Raw genomic sequence first — 18606 nt, 5'->3', positions numbered from 1 at the left:
AATTTGAAATCACACCAACAAATATTCCGGACCCACAGTGACCACCACGATGGTGGATGGTGTCACCCACGGATTCAAACCATTCCAGTTCTATCATGATCGGGCTAATTTGCAAAATCTAAATATGAAATACAGACTTTTTTCATGTTACATAGCATTTTTCCCCCGTTTTTGTGCTCTTGGGGTGTTTCAGGAGGCAGAGCAGGTCATCTACTAACGGGGAGGTTGTTGGTTCGACCCCTTAGCCTACTGCCAGGGTCTCCGTGTCCACGTATCCTTGGGCAAGAAACTGAACCCTTAGTTACTGCCAATGCGTTCACGTGACTGTGTGTGAATGTTAGATAGAAATCAGTTAAACGTAGAACAACAAGTGTTTGGGTGAAAGAGCCATGCTGTTTAAAAAGAAAAGCGCTATATAAGATACATCTCTCAAACGCATGCATGGCAATAGTAGCTATGCATATTTGAAAAGCTTGTAGTAGATTGATGTTTGTTTGTTGGTTTTATTATTTATTGTTTTGTTAGTTTTTGTCTGTTAATCTGCTGTTTTTTTGGTCTGTTCTATCTGACTAACCAGCTAGAAATGTGAACTCTAGCAATTTAACCCGTTTGAGTGTTATCAGGCAATTGGTAAGGCCAAGTAGTGACACATACATGGGAGTGAGAACAACTATAAACTGTACCTAAAAGATGGACACAACAACCTTGCTGTCACCCACTGGTTTCTAGACTGTTTCCTTTTTTAAAACTTCAGCATTAGCCTTTAAGCAGCCATCAAAAACTGTGATGTTGATTTATTTATTTATTCATTGAGACAGAAGTGTTGGAAAGGTTGGAATACTAAGCACAGTCGGTTAGCATCTGTAAATGGTAAGGATATAACACACAGATTGAAATATGTGCTAATTATTGCTAAATAACCGATCAATAAAATATCTATTTTACAGAACTGTATTATAAACATCTTGGAGGGGTTGAACCACATAGCAAGCCATCAGCGACTACTTCGCTAGCCTCAGCAGTATGCAAATGGGGTAATGGAAAAAACAGGATTAAAAAAACCATGATTTTAATACTGTTAATTTGGGCATTTTAGCAGGGAGTCTATGGGGACTGACTCGCTTTGAGAGCCAGCCTCAAGTGGCGACTCCAGGGAACTGCTGCGTTTTTCAGAGCCAGGAGTTGCTGCTTCATAACAACTGATAAAAGCCACATAATGAACTATTTCAGTAACAACTGAAGCAAAGTTTGATTAGTGTCTTTGAAAGAAATCTATTTTAGCTTTAGGGAACTATAAATTATATAAAAAAAAAAGGCATTTCATCAAGATGGTGAGGAAATGTCTGCGAATGCACCAGACTACCATAAAACATCTGGCAAACTAAATAACTCTCTTCCTCTAATCGCACATATAGTGATCATTCTAAGAGACGTAACAAATTATCACTGCCATATATCTCCACATAAGAAAGCACAATATTGCTCCTGCACAGCAGAATCACCCACATTAACAGTCATTTGTTGCATTTTCTTTATTCAGGCTTCCGGCTTCTCCAGAGCCAGATGTTGCCTTAACTATTGAAGCCTTCATTCTCTGTCCATAAAAAGCTCCGTTACTCACCGGGGGGGAGATGCATCTACCCTCAAGCTTTCACATTCATGTAAAACTAGGCCAAGACAGAGGTCTGTGAAATCATGCTTTAGAGGAGGGAGCAGACAAAGACTGTTGCAAACAGTGACTGGTATTAAGGCCAGAATAAAGCCTTCAAGGAAGTTGCATTTGAATTAGCATAGCGTTATAAAATAAACCCACAAAGAGGAACCTGGAGAAACAAAAGGGCACTGCTTCATGTTTAGGCATGGCTTATAATTTTCATAGCAACTGGATTACCAGTGCACCCGGTTCATCCTTCCTTTCCACATCTTCTGGCTGCACTAAATGCTCAGAACACACATGGCACATCTGGATGCTGTCTAAACAAACATGTATTTTTGCCCTGTGCTTCCACAGCACAGCACTGACTGACTGTCTTTCTTCATCCTGAGGCCTCCTGTCATCTGTTAGCAGCAGCGGGGAGTTGACAAGCTGTGTGTGTTTGTGCGTGTGTGCGCCACTAGCATGTGTGCTTGTGTGCTAACACTGGCAGAGTGAGTGCAAAAGGTGCAGTGTAACTACTGAAGTGAGGACATGTGAGTGGAAGGAAATAGACTTGTACACAGATAGGGGATGCCTCTTGAGGAATGAGAGGAGTTTTCATGGAGGGCAGCAGAGGGTTTGTTTAATTTTGCGTCTAAATCTTTGTCGGCCTCACACAGCCGTAAAACACCACTGTAGAAGAAAAAGACCAGCTTCTATCTTTATCTGTGTTTTTGCTATATCTTGTAACAATATCATTATAACTATGCATAACGCATCACCAAAGATATCTTTAACACAAAGCTCTTTCATCCGTGCCTCCATGTCATTGTGCAGTACTCCATCACAGCACATGATCTTGTATTAGGGTGCCATCTGTTGCAATTATAGTGAAGTGCAAGTGGGCAATGTAAAAGTAAGTCCAAATGCATGTCAGTGCATGGCTTAATTTTTTAATTAATTCATTAATTTATTGAGTAAATGACAAAGTTGAGGGAAGTAAGAAAATGTCTGTAGCTAAATGTTTTACTTACTTGTTAACGTCTCACTCAGCTGCAAGAGTTTAATTTCTTTGTGTTTTCTTAAATTAGCCTGCAGATCTGTAAACAGTCGAGCTCCTCTCTTCTTTCTAGATATGTCCAACAATAACAAAGTAACAGAGTCACTAGCACGACGACTCCATAAAATGCTGCCAAGTAAATTTAAATACATGAAGTCTTTCACATTAAAAGTTAAGTTAGTTATTTTTAACTAATCTATTCTGTTATGTGTATCTCATTCTGGTCCCCCACACACGCCTCTGATTGTGGACTTGTCATGATCTTCTTTTTCTTTCCTTTGTCTATGTGTGTGTGTGTTTATAATTCTGCTTGTGCGTTTTGGAAGTGGAGCCTTGTCCCGGCTCGTGCACTTCTCCTGCCTGCGTACCTGGAAGCAGTTCAATAATCATTCACCTGTGTGCAATCTGATGATTACTCACCCACTACCTAAGGCTAAAGAGTTCCCTCAGCTGCTGCCAGATTGTTTCACTGACTGTGGTGGTGTTATTTGACTCCTCGTGTAGTATGTTTTTTTTTTTTGTTTTTTTTTAGACTAACCTGAATATGTTCTGCACAGATGCTTCCAGACATCATGGGTCTGCAGAGAGACACCTGTCTGCAAAAAAAGGAAACCTGCTGAGAAAGAGTTGAGGAGAGGAAGAGATGTGAGAAGGAAAGCTGTCCATCTGCTTGCCCAGAAAGAAGACATTCAAACAGTTCTCTTGTTGCAGTTCAGTGTTTATTGCCTGTGAAATATCTGTGTGTAAAAACATCTGTTGAACATTTATTCTTGGTTTCTGCTTTCAAGCCCAGATCTTGTTCATTTCATGGCAGTACTCTACTTGTTACTGCTAACCGTCAGTACAGCGTTCATATAATGAGAGGGACTTCTTCACATATAAATTATTGTATGAGTTCCACAGGTTTCTGTACCTGGACAATCACTTAATACACATGCTTCTTGTAAGAAATGTTATTAGAAGACATAATATACATTTTCATTTTTATTCATATGGCACAAATCAATGAAACTACAGGTGTGTCTTGAACACATAAAAACCTGGATGTCCTGTAATTTTCTTCTCCTAAATTCAGAAAAAACTGCAGTTACTGTACTCTACCCTAAAGGTCTTAGAAACATGATGTTCTGAATGGCCTTTACCCTTGACGGAAAGGACAGGTTCTTCAGCGTGCACATTAAATAAATATGCAGGACGTCTTTCTTTGAGCTGCACCACATCACTAAAATTAGAAACATCCTGTCTGAGAGCAATGTTGAAAAGCTAATCCATACATTTATTAATTCTAGCCTGGACTATTGTAATTCATTATTGTCAGGTTGTTCTAAAAGCTCCTTGAAAAGCCTTCCTCTGATCCAGTGCTGCGATGAGAATACTGACAGGTGAAACAGAGAGAGAGAGATCCTATTTCTCCCATATTAGCTTCTCTTTACTGCGACCCCATCAAGTCCCTAATTGAATATAAAATTCTTTTCACATATAAAATCTTTAATAATCAGGTCCCATAGTACCAGATCATCCTAACACAGAACTTACTTTCTCTCAGTCAGCAGGCTTACTTTTGGTTCTTAGGGTTTGACAAGTTAGCAACAGCTATAAACTCTCTGTCCATCACATCACTTTCCTGCTTTGGACCTACTTTAAACTGCGTTGTCCCGTTTAATTTCTGCTCTTTCATTTCATTTTTCTTACTGAGTGTCTACAGTACTTTTCATTTTGTTCTGCCTGTTGTTCATGACCTCTGTACTGCCTATACATCCTGAGCCTGGTTCTGCTGGCACTCTCCGCCATAGGTCGGTGAAATAACACATAGAAGAACGAAATATATTATATATGAAATATAATATACATAATTATAACTATACAATTTTCTCCCGATGCCAAGCTATAAAAGCAAAAGTAATGTATACAATTCTCCAATCATTTCAGTTTATTCATACAATTTATTTGATAATTATTTTTATTCAGTGTAGCATAACCAATTACCCTTTTTCTCCAATAGGAAGTTAAAGTATAAGGCAGCACTATGATTACATTTGTATTTGAAATGGATGTACCTACTGAAGTCCAAAGTGTCAAGACTTTAAACTATATATGTAATTTAAAGTCTTGACACTTTGATTCAACTGTTGCAGGTTTGCTCTAAGATGTGGGAGCCACCAGATGTCGCTGTACCTGCTGTTTGACACCACAAAGCTTCCATTTGTTTTCTGACATACTGAAAAGAGAGCTACAAAGCTTTGCAAGGCTTCCTCCATTAAGATGAGAAAATGTGTAGATAGAAACAAAATTTCACAAATTAGCATTTCAGCCACATGCTAATAAATGATGTATTTTCATGAACTTAATGATATTATATTAAACTCAGATCAGATTATGTAGGGTGAAAATATAATAAGATAATATGATGAAAACAAAACCAAAAAGAAAATCACAGGATCATCATGAGAAAGATCTAGAATCAGCCCTAAGAGCATGTTGAAGAACTGAAGGCAGTTGGGATCATAGTAGGGTTGGCAACCTTTCAACTATCAAATAAGGGAGACTCTGGGAGACTCAACCAGCTGGGCATAGTGTAAATATGGAGTGTATGTGACATTGCAGGTAACGGTCAATATACATGACATTTAAGTTAGAATAAGGGACAGACCAATTTTGCTCATTATACAGGATGTCCTGGCTGAAACAGGACAGCAAAGGGAGTGTTTAAATGGTGAATATGACCCAAAGAACACCAGTCAAGCATGTCGGTGGAAACATGCTGAGGGTATTAGATGACTTCACTACATGGAGGGGTCATGTACATTAAAATCTTGGACTGATCCATACCACTATGATCCACAGTAATGATATTAGAATGTCATTCGTACTGGAGAAGTGTAGTTGAATGGCAACAAAGACAGGGAAAGTCAGAACTGAGGGGATTGCACTACCAGAAGGAAGATAGCTACGAGTACCTCAGTATCCCACAGGCAAATGCGAACCATGAAGAGGCCACTAGAAGAGCCGCAACCACAAGAGACTGGCTGAGACTGGAGACTGAGAACTAGTGAGGGTCAGAACCACTATCCAGGATGAAACAACAAGCATCCATGAGTTAGGAAGATGGCCACTACTAATCATGTGCCAAGTGAATACCTCAGGCAAGGAAACCCTAGAAGGAAGAGGAGCAAGGAAAGGAACCATCATGGAAGGACAGACACCTGCATGGGATGTAGCACTGGCTGCACCGGCTGTGCACAGTCTGCACATTTGCAGGCTGTGCAAAGATTGCTCTCAGACAATCCAGCACATATGGGTAGGGTGCAAGATGCTGGCAGGCAGGGCATACATGGAACACTATAGTGTACAGGAACATCTGTGCTGAGTATGAGAGAGGACAGCAGTCTTAGGAAAATCAAAGATACTGCGCAGAACCCTCAAGCTCCCAGGCCTCTGGTAGAGGACTGGAGCTTAAAGAACAAAGTGCGCCCACAGGACAAGAGGGATATTTTTATTTTATTTTTTTAACATATATAAAATACAGAATAATTCATCGAAATCCTTATCAAATTAAATTATTAAGTCATTCAGAAGACAGCAAAGTTATGACAAATTAAACTAATTCTGTACTTGGTTTATTAGTTTACTAAAGCTTTAAATTGTGTACATACAGCCTGTAGTGATGTGGAAAAATACTCATAATTATGATTACATTCACATGAATTTCAGTACTAGTATCCAATCTAAGGACTGAACTCATCTTCAGTCATGACCAAGCATGATGGAAGTCTCCTCAACACGCTCACTTACAAGCTCCTAATGAGTCCCACAACTCCTCCAGCGCATCTCATTAATATTAGTTTACATCACACCCTTACAAGGTTCACTGGCTATGACTAGTAAACAAGAGCAACTTTCCACACACGTCTGAGGAGAGAAGAAGACAAGTGAACAACATACCACTACAAATTTGATGAACCCAAATTTTCCATCCATATATCCGTGCTCAGGCTGTGAACCTTTGAAAGACACATCTGTTCTCTTATCATTATATACAGTGCTGTGCAAAAGTTTTAGACAGGTAAGAAAAATGCTGTAAACAAAGAATGCTTTTAAAAATGGTTAAACATTTATTTTCATCAATCAACAAAATCCAGTGAATGAACGAAAGAGAAATCGAAATCAAATCAATATTTGGTATGACCACCCTTTGCCTTCTTCTAGGTACACTTACACACAGTTTTTGAAGGAACTCGGCTGGTAGGTTGTTCCAAACATCTTGGAGAACTAACCACAGATCTTTTGTGGATGTAGGCTTCCTCACATGCTTCTGTCTCTTCATGTAATCCCAGACACACTTGATGATGTTGATATCAGGGCTCTGTGGGGGCCATACGATCACTTCCAGTACTTCTTGTTCTTCTTTATGCTGAAGAGAGTTCTTAATGACTTTGGCTGTATGTTTGGGGTCGTTGTCCTGCTGCAGAACACATTTGGGGCCAATAAACAATCATTTATATTTCTGAAAGCATTCTTTGTCTGCAGCATTTTTTCACACCTGCCTAAAACTTTACAGTACTGTATGTGCAATACAAGAGGAAGTTCCTCCCAGTTAATCCCCTAAACTGTAGACAACACACAATAGATGCAATACATTTATTCTCTTATGTTCTCCTGATTCATAACTAACTCCACGGATTTATTGGTTTTTATATGAAACACTTTAATTTACTTCCAATATGCTAACTCAAGTTAGTTTTAGTTTTTTTCCACACTATTTTAAAAATCCATGATAATAGAATTAATGTCTTTGAACTGCAATGTCACATACTGAACACAAGATGGGAGCATTCTATCAAACATTGCATAAAAGCAATGCTACTGTTACAGAATGCTTTTCTTTGTGTATCACTTTTCTTTCCTCTTTCATATATGAACAGCCAACAACTTTAGATTCTGTTTATCCCAAAATGCTGAAGATTTCACACCAGTTAATGTAACATCAGTTATGATGAAATTGAGCATGTGCCTGACTGCATGGGTGGAAGTGGAGACGCCAGCAGCGACTTTAACTCATTAAACAGGAGGGAAATACGTAATACCCGACTGATGTTTTTATCCCCCTGCTTTTAACACAAGTCATATTTTAATCATTGTTTTTTTTGGCCTTGTGGGTGAAATTTGTAACCAATAAGATTAAACTCTGGAAAGCAGGACCATTTTAAAGATGACTGTTATTGTTAGTCAGCTCCACGACAATTAAACCAAACATGGCACAGTCTTTTTGTGAAGTGATGTGATGAGTCCCATCTTCATTTAATCAAGACGAAAGAAATGATTATTGATTTTAGAAGACACCCTCATCCACACAAGATGATTAAGAGTCAGACTGTGTGCAATCCTATAAATATCACAGAACAATTATTGACTGAGAAACCATGATGACCTCTTATTATTGTGTGTTTAATGGGTCTGTTTTGGCCCTTGGTGTCATGGTTTGGATACATATTTGTGAAAATTAGAAACTCACTCGAATTGTTAAATAGTCTGGCAGGCTGATTGGTGAGCCACGGCTGAAACCAGCATCCCTGTACGTCAGACAGTTTGAACTTTCAGTTTCACCCAGAAGGAAGAAACTGAATAGTATTGTTTAAAAATAGCTTTGCTCCAGCAGCATCACTTAGATAAAAGAAATTTTTTATTACTTGGATGAAATGCAGGCAATTTTTTGACACTGTGTTATATTATGCTTATCTGCTGTTAGGGTCATTTTGAAAAATGTGTAGGTGGGAATGGATGACTACCCTACTGTAACCTGAGCCTACCTACAGATACAAATAAAGTAACATGAGCCCATAGGTTGTATAGATTTCAAACACTTAGAAAATCCTCTATACTTAGTAAATGCTTCTGAGATGGAAGCGTCTTCTTGTCATCCAACAAGTGTTTCTAAAATATAGCAAAACATTATTTCTTAAAATCAGACATGAATATGAGATTTTGACAGTTATTTAAATTCAGACGCTTTTAAATAAAAACAAATGAATTGATTCTTGACATGAACAGGTGGCACATGCATATTTAAACAGGTAAGCTCTCCAAAGAAAGGACACTCAAATCAGCCTGGTGTGAGAAAGCATTGTCAACTGTCTTTCTGGACCGACGCAGACACAAAAGAGTGTAGACAAATAAAGTGTGATTTTATGTGTGTTGATTTAGCAGTAATTATATTAAATGAGAAAATAATTATTTTTATATAAGCACTTGAAGATGCCTTACAGAGACAGCCTCCCTGCATTACATTCCAGTTTATGCTGCCACCTGGTGCAAATCAATGCATATAAACTCTCTCAAATGCGGGAAATTGAGTAAATGAACTCTTCACCACCCCTACACCATGCGCTTTACTATTTCAGGTATTTACACCTGAAAATGGAAAGACACACTGAAAGTTGAACTCTGATTTTCCAACAATTACCCCGTGAGGTCTAAGTGATCATCAGTGGCGAGTATCTAACCCCAGTGTTTTCAGTGTGTAACTTCTGCAAACTGTTCTTCAAATAATGGTAACTGGGTGTAATAATAAACATTTTTACCAATTACCTTTTTTATTCCCAGGAAATTTGGTTAGTAGTGGAATTTTGGGATTTAACCATTTTATTTAATGAGGTTTAACTATTTGTGGAGGCCTAAACAAAGGTCATAGGGGAGCATTTAGGAGTATGATGACATTAGGTAATTCTTATACTTTTATACCTTTTATTTTTTTAAATTCTTAGAACTTCAGAATTGGATGACCATGCCTGTTATAACTTGTGTGTTTACCCCTTCTTTTTGATATCAAGAGATATTCCACAAATAAAGCATCTGCGCTTCACAGTATTCATCTGTGTGTTGAAAACTTTGAAACAAGATCATTAAGGTTCACAGTTCACTGAGCCTTGACACCGAAACACATCTAAGAACGGGTCATGAATATGCCATCTCCTAAGCTAGATGATTCTGTTTGTGTGTTCGTTTCAGATGGTTTATTGAACATCCAGTACAGGCTGTTGTTTCTCTTGTCTCCTCTACACAAGGCTGGTCCAGATGATCACAGTGTGCTTGCTGGCAGTGCCTGTGCTGAGTTTGGGACACTGGGGAAAAAAGGCTTTGCAAATCAAATATGCTGTCACATCATCAAAAGGCGTTTCAAACTGTGATTTGAACCAGAAATGGGAAATGATTGTATTTTACAATGCAAGATACAAGCAAAACTGAATAAATAAAAGTTTTTTTAAAAGCCAAATCAGAGGTTCTTTCACTTGTCTACTCTTTTTTTCCCCTGTCACGATGGCTATGCACTTCTTTTAATGTTACAGCTTTTTATATATTTTAGCGATAACTGAGTCACACAGTCACGCAGTACGTGTAACTGCTCGCCTCGCTATAATCAGCAGGCCTTGTGTGTATTCATGAGTAGATATACGGTGGAAGCAAGAAGCATCTTATTTAGCATCCTTCGACAGGCTTATCATGTCCTAATCAGAGAGAATTGTGACTGTAGATGGAATGAGGCGGGCTGTGATTCACAAGATTTCTTAATGCTGGTTGATGAAGTACCGCAATATATTGGACTAGCTTGATTTCAATTGCTACAAGTTAGAGAAATGTCCCTAAACATAGACTAAAATATCTAAAATCACCTCTGTTACTGTACAAAGCCAATGACTTTTTAAGACCAAATGGGTTGTAGTGTAATGTGCAGTTATTACACTGTACAGATTCCTTAGAGATGTAGGAAAAATGCATATGCTCCCATAATCCAGAAGAGAGCTGATAATGATCATTTCTGCTCAAGATTATGAGACTGGGTGTCCCAATGTGTTTAATAGTTAGGATGTGAAATATGAAGTAAAAAGGGACAAATATATAAAAATGTCAAACATGAAACAAACAAATTGGTCAGCTGGAGCTTTTTGTAGTGCTGTAATCAGCTAGGGAAAAACAATGGTTGAAGATCATGACCAAAATTCCCATAGCCTTGTGCAATGAACTTGCAATTTTACTGCCTATGAAATGGTCATTTCCAAGATGGGGACCAGGTCTGCAACCAATCAGTAACCAGCTTCAAAGCAACTTTGTTCCACACATAAGCGATCAGACTACATTTAAAATGGATCAGTCTGCTATCACTCTGAAGGGTTCTTTCTGAATCTAAGATTGACTACAAAATATTAGCAATAATTTGCAAATCTGCACCAGTCTGTCTGAAAGTGATTGCAGTCAGTTAAACAGTATTTGACGGTTGCCTTTCTTCAGGCAACTGCAACTGCCTTGTAGTTGCCCTAATGTTAAAGTTGCAACAGTATTTCAAACAAAAAGACATTTGACAGATGATGTCACAAATCAGTACTAACAGATGACAAATACAGAACATGCAAAACTGCCCAAAGTTACCACAAAGCTGCACTGTACAAAGACAGAACAATAGGAAGTGTTATTTATTGTGTCAAATAATTCATTCAATAACTGACTGATGTTACAAACAAAACTTAATCTAATGTAAATTCTTGATTCATATTCAAACAGCAGAGCAAGCAAAAAGAATTATTTATTTCAGTAGATCACAGAAAATCCAAATATTGAGAATCATATAGAAATCACAATGTTCAAGCTCATAATTTATCAAGCAGTTGTTGAAATTAGATTTAAGGATATCATGGCCCATCTAATAGCTGTGGAGACATTTTAATCCAAAATGTCAACCTGCTGGTTACTCTACAGCGGGAGTCTGAAAAGTCAATAGACTTGGGACGCATCTGATTGGGTCCCCAATTCCTTCTGGAGTATGACAACAACAAATCCAAGCATAAAACCATAGTCAATCCCAAGTAACCACATACTGCAAACTCTAGCTGTTGGAGCTATTTATCACTTGCTTTCTCAGAAAAGAACTACCCTGAAAGCTAAAGAGCACTGCGACCTAAGGCTGTCCAGCAGATTTACTCAGAAATGAAAGCACACCGACACATTCAAGCACCAACAAATGAAGAAAATGGCTCTCTTTCTCTGTTTATATTATTGCATCATGCTTTCACTGTTTGTCAGACACCTGCTTTGCTCTGCACAATGAAATGGAAACTAAGCAGGATTTCTCCTCCTCGGATAATTAGCTTCAACTCCACACACACAAACACACACCCCTCGGGCCAATAACCCCTTTGACGTCTGAATACACCTCCTGGTAGAGATCATCCAGAGACATGAGAGTGGAAATTGGGTAAATGACTAGACTTTTTCTCTCTCTACTCATCATCCTACAGCCATTCTACCCCCTCCCATCCTTTTTTCATTTCTCTCCATTTTTTCCTCAACGCCATTTTCTTCAGCCCATGAAAAATTTCAATTTCTGCCTGATCAGCTGCAAAATTGAGTGGATCTGCAGACGCACATGCACACGCATGGAGACATAGCTGAAAATAACCTCTATTTGTCATTACCTGTCTGTGACAATGCCAGTGGAGAATGATACACTGATACTGTCACACTCACTGTCCATTAACTGTGAACCAATCCATAGAGGAGTCGATGTCGGACAGATAATGACTCAGACTGTATGTTCTACATGAGGCTGCACTTCCACTGACTCGCTTCAGTGAATTTGATGACACCCTTTATAATGCGAGCCCTTCCACCACCTTTAATCTTATATAAATGTTTACATTTCCTTTTATTTGTAGTCTGTTTCTTTTTGTATATACTACAAATTCAAATACACCTTTGTTCCTTTTGTCCTCAGAGCGATTCTCTAAGACCTTTGTTGCTTTGTTTTCCAAAAATACTGTCTTTCAGAAATATGGCTCTTTGTTTTGCAAAAGAGGGGATGATGAGGTCACAGTGGGAAGCTTCAAAGAGTGTGTCATATTGCTTTCAGGAGAACTGAAATGGATAAATGATTAAGAAGCCCCTCTAGATTTAGAAGTGCAGAGATCTCATTAGAAGACGGTAGCTTGTTTCTTCTGTTACCCTAATTGGGCACGGGTGTACGTGCTCAACTTTTTGATTACCGGCTCCAGTGAATGCATGCTTTATATGATGCAACTGTACCTGTGAGTGCAGTTGTGAGAGAGGGACCCATACATTACATTAGATTAGTGCCCTTTATGCATCTCAGTCTTACTGAAGTGTAGTTTTTATTTTATTCATTCAATGGTGGCCTTGCTGGTGTGTCTTGGGTCATTGTTTTGCTGCATAACCCAGGTACACTGGAGCATCAGGACATGAACTGATGGCCGGTCCAGTCTTTGTACCTGACCATTTTCAGAGGAATGTTTGTTCAGCCACTTAAGTCACAGTAATGTTTTGTCTTAGCTACAATTAATTATTCAAGCGAAGAAAGATGCCTAACTTGAGGGACCAGTTGTGTCTACACATAATAGACAACTTTGCAAAGAATTTCAAGTTGCTTCCGTAGGCATTCTGTTACTAGCAGTGTGTTTCAAGAAGACATTTGTTCCCATTTCTTTAGTTGAAGATTCTTTAGTGAGATTCTGAAAGCTCTATTAGCTTAAAACTATATTTTACCACAGTGTGCAGTGTGTCCTTAGAAATTTGGGTTAACTGAACAAATAGAGGACAAATGAAGACGTGTCAGACCGAAAAGACTGTAATAGATAAACAATATCTGAAAGTGATGTCCTTAAGAAATATGATCATATCAGCCAATGTCTGACACAAGACCTGAGAGATGCTTTTAGCCCTTCAGTTGATCCGTCTGCTCTTTGCCTGCTTCATCAGAAATGGTCTCAGTGGAAGAGTGGATGCTTTTACATTATATCTGTTGGGACAGAAGTTTCCTCTAACAGAGCCTGCTTATAAAGATTATTTACTCAAACTAATCACAAAAAATTTTAATTCCATCAACTTTACCTACTATTCCATAAATGCAGTTTTAAAAGTTACAGATTAGGTACAAGTCATGAAAATCCAGCAAATATTTCATCTTTCTCAGGGTCTAGTGTTTGAAAAATAATTAAAGTTTGGGAATTATTTTTTTAATAAAGTGTTTCTTTTTTGTTTTCTTTTTTTTTTTTTTTTTAATTTTACAGGGCATATAGTCATAGAAATCTGTGTACGTAGAGTGAATGTTGGCACCATCACAACCAATTCAGAACTAAGAAAGCTGCTAACGAGTATCACATGAGCGTTTGTTCTCTTTTTTTGCAAAAATGTTGTGCTTCATAACAGAGGTTCCAGCTGGGTCACCGATGGAAATCATCATTAAGATTGGCCCATCTACAGTAGACTTTTTGGCATCACACTTGGAAAATAACATCAATCTTTCAACCAACTTTCCTGGTAACTTTCTTTGAGAGCAGCAGGGTCTAATTTAAACCAGGGGTCCCCAATCCCAGTCCACGAGGGCCAGTGTCCCTGCAGGTTTTAGATTTTTCCTTGATCCATCACAGCTGATTCAAATGGCTAAATGACCTCCTCAACATGTCTTGAAGTTCTCCAGAGGCCTGGTAATGAACTAATCATGTGATTCAGGTGTGTTGACCCAGAGTGAGATCTAAAACCTGCAGGGACACCGGCCCTCATGGACTGGGATTGGGGACCCCTGATCTAAACTCTCATGTTCTTTTTGCTATTAAAGTGTGTGGAGTAATTAAGCCAAGATGTTAAGAACTATTTACAGGCTTTAGAAATGTCTTATGTATATGATTCCAAAGAGTCTGGCAAGGAATTTAAAAAAGAGATCTCTAAATTATTTGAAATACATCATACATAACAGTCAGCCCAGGAGCAGACTGTTTGATGTGAAAGAAGTCTCCAATAAACCCCAAATTTCATTACATCATCTGCAGGCAACTCTTGCAACAGCTGGTGTCAAAGGAGAGTGATTTCACAAATCTGAATAGCATGGGATCCGTATCCAGAAGTAGAAGAAAAAAAATCTCACATTCACTGCAGCTCATGTTGGTGGAAATATTTCAGTTTGGGGTTACTTTGCTCCTTCGGGAACTGAGAAGCCTAAAGTAACTGATTTAACTATGGATTCCACATCATGCGCTTAGAAGGTAATGTAAGGCCATCTTTCTAAAATTTCATTTTGAACTAGGATAGGACTTTTCAGTAGGGTAACAAAATAAGTTAGCTTGAAAATCCACTAAGGAATGGCCTAGAAAGAAGAAATGGAGGATTATGGCGTGCTCTGGTGAAAAAAAAAGCCTAGATTTTAAACCTTCTGAAATAATATCTTTCAGCAGAGGAAATTTTATATGGAACAAATTTAGGTCAAACATTTAGGCAAACCCAATGGCAGACTGTGGCACAGTTATACAAAATGCTTCCAAGAAGGATTTTCTGCTAAAAGGTAAGGGGTATCAGTTCCTGATGGTAAGACTATAGTAGCTATAAGAGTTTGTATGTTCTCCCTGCGTCATGAATTCTGGATGAGGACCCCAAATGCAGACTATAATATAGGCAGGTGAAATGACACTTATAGCATACCTTAAATGAATAGCAGCTGTAACAGTCCAACTGAAAACAAGTTGAAAAGCGGAAAAAAATTCAAGGAAGACATAACAGAACTGTCACAAAAGACTCTGTAAGGAAAAACTAAAACCAAAAATGACAAGAAACACTACAAACAGACAGTAAACAGTAAAAGCAGACTGGAAGCAGTTCAGGAGGACAAACAAATGCACTGACAAAGGACTGAGTGGGCTAATATAGCTAATAATTTATAGGGGCGACCGTGGTGCAGGAGGTTGGGAAGCGCATCTGTAACCGGAAGGTCGCCGGTTCGATCCCCGGGCTCTCTGTCCTGGTCGTTGTGTCCTTGGGCAAGACACTTTACCCTACCGCCTACTGGTGATGGCCAGAGGGGCCGATGGCGCGATATGGCAGCCTCGCTTCTGTCAGTCTGCCCCAGGGCAGCTGTGGCTACAACTGTAGCTTGCCTCCACCAGTGTGTGAATGTGAGAGTGAATGAATAATGGAATTGTAAAGCGCTTTGGGTGCCTTGAAAAGCGCTATATAAATCCAATCCATTATTATTATTATTATTATTAATATGCACACTCACTGACGGATCATGGGAATCAGACACAGGTGGAAGGTGGAAGCTTCACACAATCGGCAGAACAAGAGTGGAGGAACACAGGAAACACCTAACTACCAAAATAAAACAGGAAATGAAGAACAGTGACTGACAAAAACTGACAATGACTAAACTGATAAGTAAATAAAACTAACTGAACCTCAGAATATAAACAAGGCAAAGACAAACAGGAAAAAAAAAATAAACTGGAAAACACAGCTCAAACACCATGACTATGAACAAACTACGATTCATATAGAATTAGATAATTTGTGATAAGATAATTGGTGTTTAACCAGCTAATTACTCTGGATGGCATTTCCTTGGCCTCAGGTGACACTGTGAGGAATCTTGGGGTCATTTCTAAACAGGATTTGTGCATATTAAACTAATATCTCAGGCTACGTTCTTGGATTTGTGCTATATTTCTAAAATTAGATACATTGTGTCTAAATTATTAACAGCCTGTAGTTGATCCAAAATGCTGCAGTAAGAGTACTGACAGGGGCTAGAAAGAGCGACCATATTTCTCTCGCTTGGCTTCTCTTCATTGCCTCCCTGTTAAATCCAGAATTGATTCTACATTTTCACGCACAAACTCTTGAATAATCAGGCCCCATCTTATCTTAAAGACCTCATGTATACCTCGTATAACTCCATTAGAGCACTTCACTCACAGACTGCAGGCTTGTTGTGGTTCCTAGGATATTTGAAAGTAGAACGGGAGGCAGAGCCTTCAGCCTCCAGGCCCCTCCTCTGTTGAACCAGCACCCAGTTTGGATTCAGGAGACAGACACTCTCTCTTAAAATTAGGTTAAAACTTTTCTTTTTGATAAAGCTTATAGTTAGGGTTGGATCAGGTGACCCTGAATTCTCCCTTAGTTCTGCTTCAGTAGGCCCAGGCTGCTGGGGACTTCCCATTAATGCTTCTTCACTCGCTTTTTTTTCACTCACTGTGTGTTTGTACACCACTTTGCATTTAATCGTTAGTGATTATTAATCTCTAGCTCTTGTCCACAGTGTCCTGTTTTGTCCTGTCTCCCACGCTTTATTCCCAACTGATCATGACAAATGGCTGCCCGTCCCTGAACCTGGTTGTGCTGGAGCTTTCTTCCTGTTAAAGCTGAGTTTTTTCTTCCCACTGTCCCAAGTGCTTGCTCATAGGGTGTTGTCTGATTAATGGGGTTTTCTCTGTATTATAATAGGGTCCTTACCATTCCATTATAAAGCACCTTATTGTGGATTTGGCACTATATAGATGAAACTGAATAGGCTACATTGCATAATATGGCGAACTTGAACTTGAACTCTGAGTCGAAAACCCAGGACCATGATGCCCTGTACATTGCTTCGGGTGCTATCACTTCCTTCCACCCAAAAGAAAATGGTCAAAAAAGTACCAAAGAACAGCCCGATAAGGTGTGGGAGTCACTATTCACTGTGTGGAGTCACTTTTTTGTGACTTTGAATGTTATCACATATCGTATTTATGTGAACAACATAGACTTTAAATAATATCTGATAATGATGGTAAAAAAAAGATAGACACTTACTGTACCTGCACTCAGTAGATACACTGCTTCTGCCAACCAAAACATGCCTGTCCATTCTTTCACTACACTACAACAACCTAATATTCTCCTGTTACATCCCCCAGATTGGAAAGGCGAGGAGAGGAACACTGGGTCACGCAGCAATATTCAAGATGACTAATACATGACCTTTTAACTAATCTCATAAATCATGAGTTGATCATTTATATAACAGGAATTCATGATACATTAATTCACATATTTAATCACCATGCAGTTGTTATTCTTACCTACATAAATAGCACTAAAAAAAGCATTTATGCATTCTATTTTTAGTGTACAGCTGACCCAAGAAAGACAAAAACGGAGCTTGCATCACCCTCTTGTTGCATATCATTTAATTCAAACCATACACTTGTGTGGAAGAGGATTAGGGCCACTGGTTAAAAGCAAAAACAAACATACACACAGAAAAGGATTTTTATAAATGAATTTTGAGGTAGAAATTCAGACTTGAATCTTTTTTTTTACAAAAGATGCTACCCCCTCACCACCACCACACACAGAGACACACACTTTTTCCTCAGTGGTCCCAGTCCTCGTTCATTGTTACATGTCGTCTTACACAACTTAAACGGATAATTTGGGTGCGTCTCTGGCGCCACAGAACAGAAAAGGCGTTACATTTTGTGACACGTGGAAATATTCTGCCCGCTGGTGACAGACAGGCAAAGGACGAGAGGAAAAGATCTGAGGAATTTTACTCACTTTCATTTATTTTAAAGGCACGTAAGCTCCCGAAAATATTTCCCAAAGGAAGAGGACGATGAAAAGAGAGAGAGGGAGATAGAGAGGTGGAGAAAGCACCTTGCTGTTGCCGGTGCCTCCGGTTGGCTGCGCTCTCCTCCCTCCTCTCTTCCTCAGCACCGGACAGATACCGGGAGCGCACGGTGAACGCACGAAGGATGAATGAACTTTAAATTTGCCTCACAACTTTCCCCCTCTCTCTCTCTCTCTCTCTCTCCCTGACAATTTCTCCCCCCTCCCCCGCCGCTCGCTGTTCCAGGAACGAAACCCCTAGAGAGGAAGATCTCTACAATGGATTTACCGCAATCACGATCCAGTAGTGATTAAATAGATTTTTCCCCTCTCACCCTCTTTTCCTTATTTCTTTGCGGATGCTCATTAGCTTCGTGAGTCGAGATGATGGCATCAATAGGGGAATTCGATCCTCTCAACACCAGAGTCCCCGCAACTAAAATAGAAGTTACCGTGTCCTGCAGGTAAGGGCAAACTCCCGTACGCGTAC

At 39.1% G+C, this 18606-nt stretch overlaps 1 protein-coding gene across 2 annotated transcripts in view; it reads left to right on the top strand.

Annotated features, from left to right (window-relative positions):
• The first annotated feature begins 17931 nt into the window (after positions 1-17931).
• Positions 17932-18606, top strand: part of LOC146364268 (copine-9-like) — a 98134-nt gene continuing 97459 nt past the window's right edge. The window contains exon 1 of one of the 2 annotated variants that reach the window (XM_084916378.1): positions 17932-18580. In XM_084916378.1, the coding sequence (XP_084772504.1) occupies positions 18501-18580 (80 nt within the window). In that variant the 5' untranslated portion in view covers positions 17932-18500. The remainder of the gene's footprint in view (positions 18581-18606) is intronic. The other variant, XM_084916377.1, reaches the window with a different exon arrangement.

Source organism: Perissodus microlepis, chromosome 20 (assembly GCF_051167445.1).
Source record: "Perissodus microlepis isolate ML-2025 ecotype Zambia chromosome 20, ASM5116744v1, whole genome shotgun sequence".
Lineage (NCBI taxonomy): Eukaryota > Metazoa > Chordata > Actinopteri > Cichliformes > Cichlidae > Perissodus > Perissodus microlepis.
The sequence above is the reverse complement of the archived record's forward strand: the minus strand, read 5'-3'. Positions and strand labels throughout refer to the sequence as shown.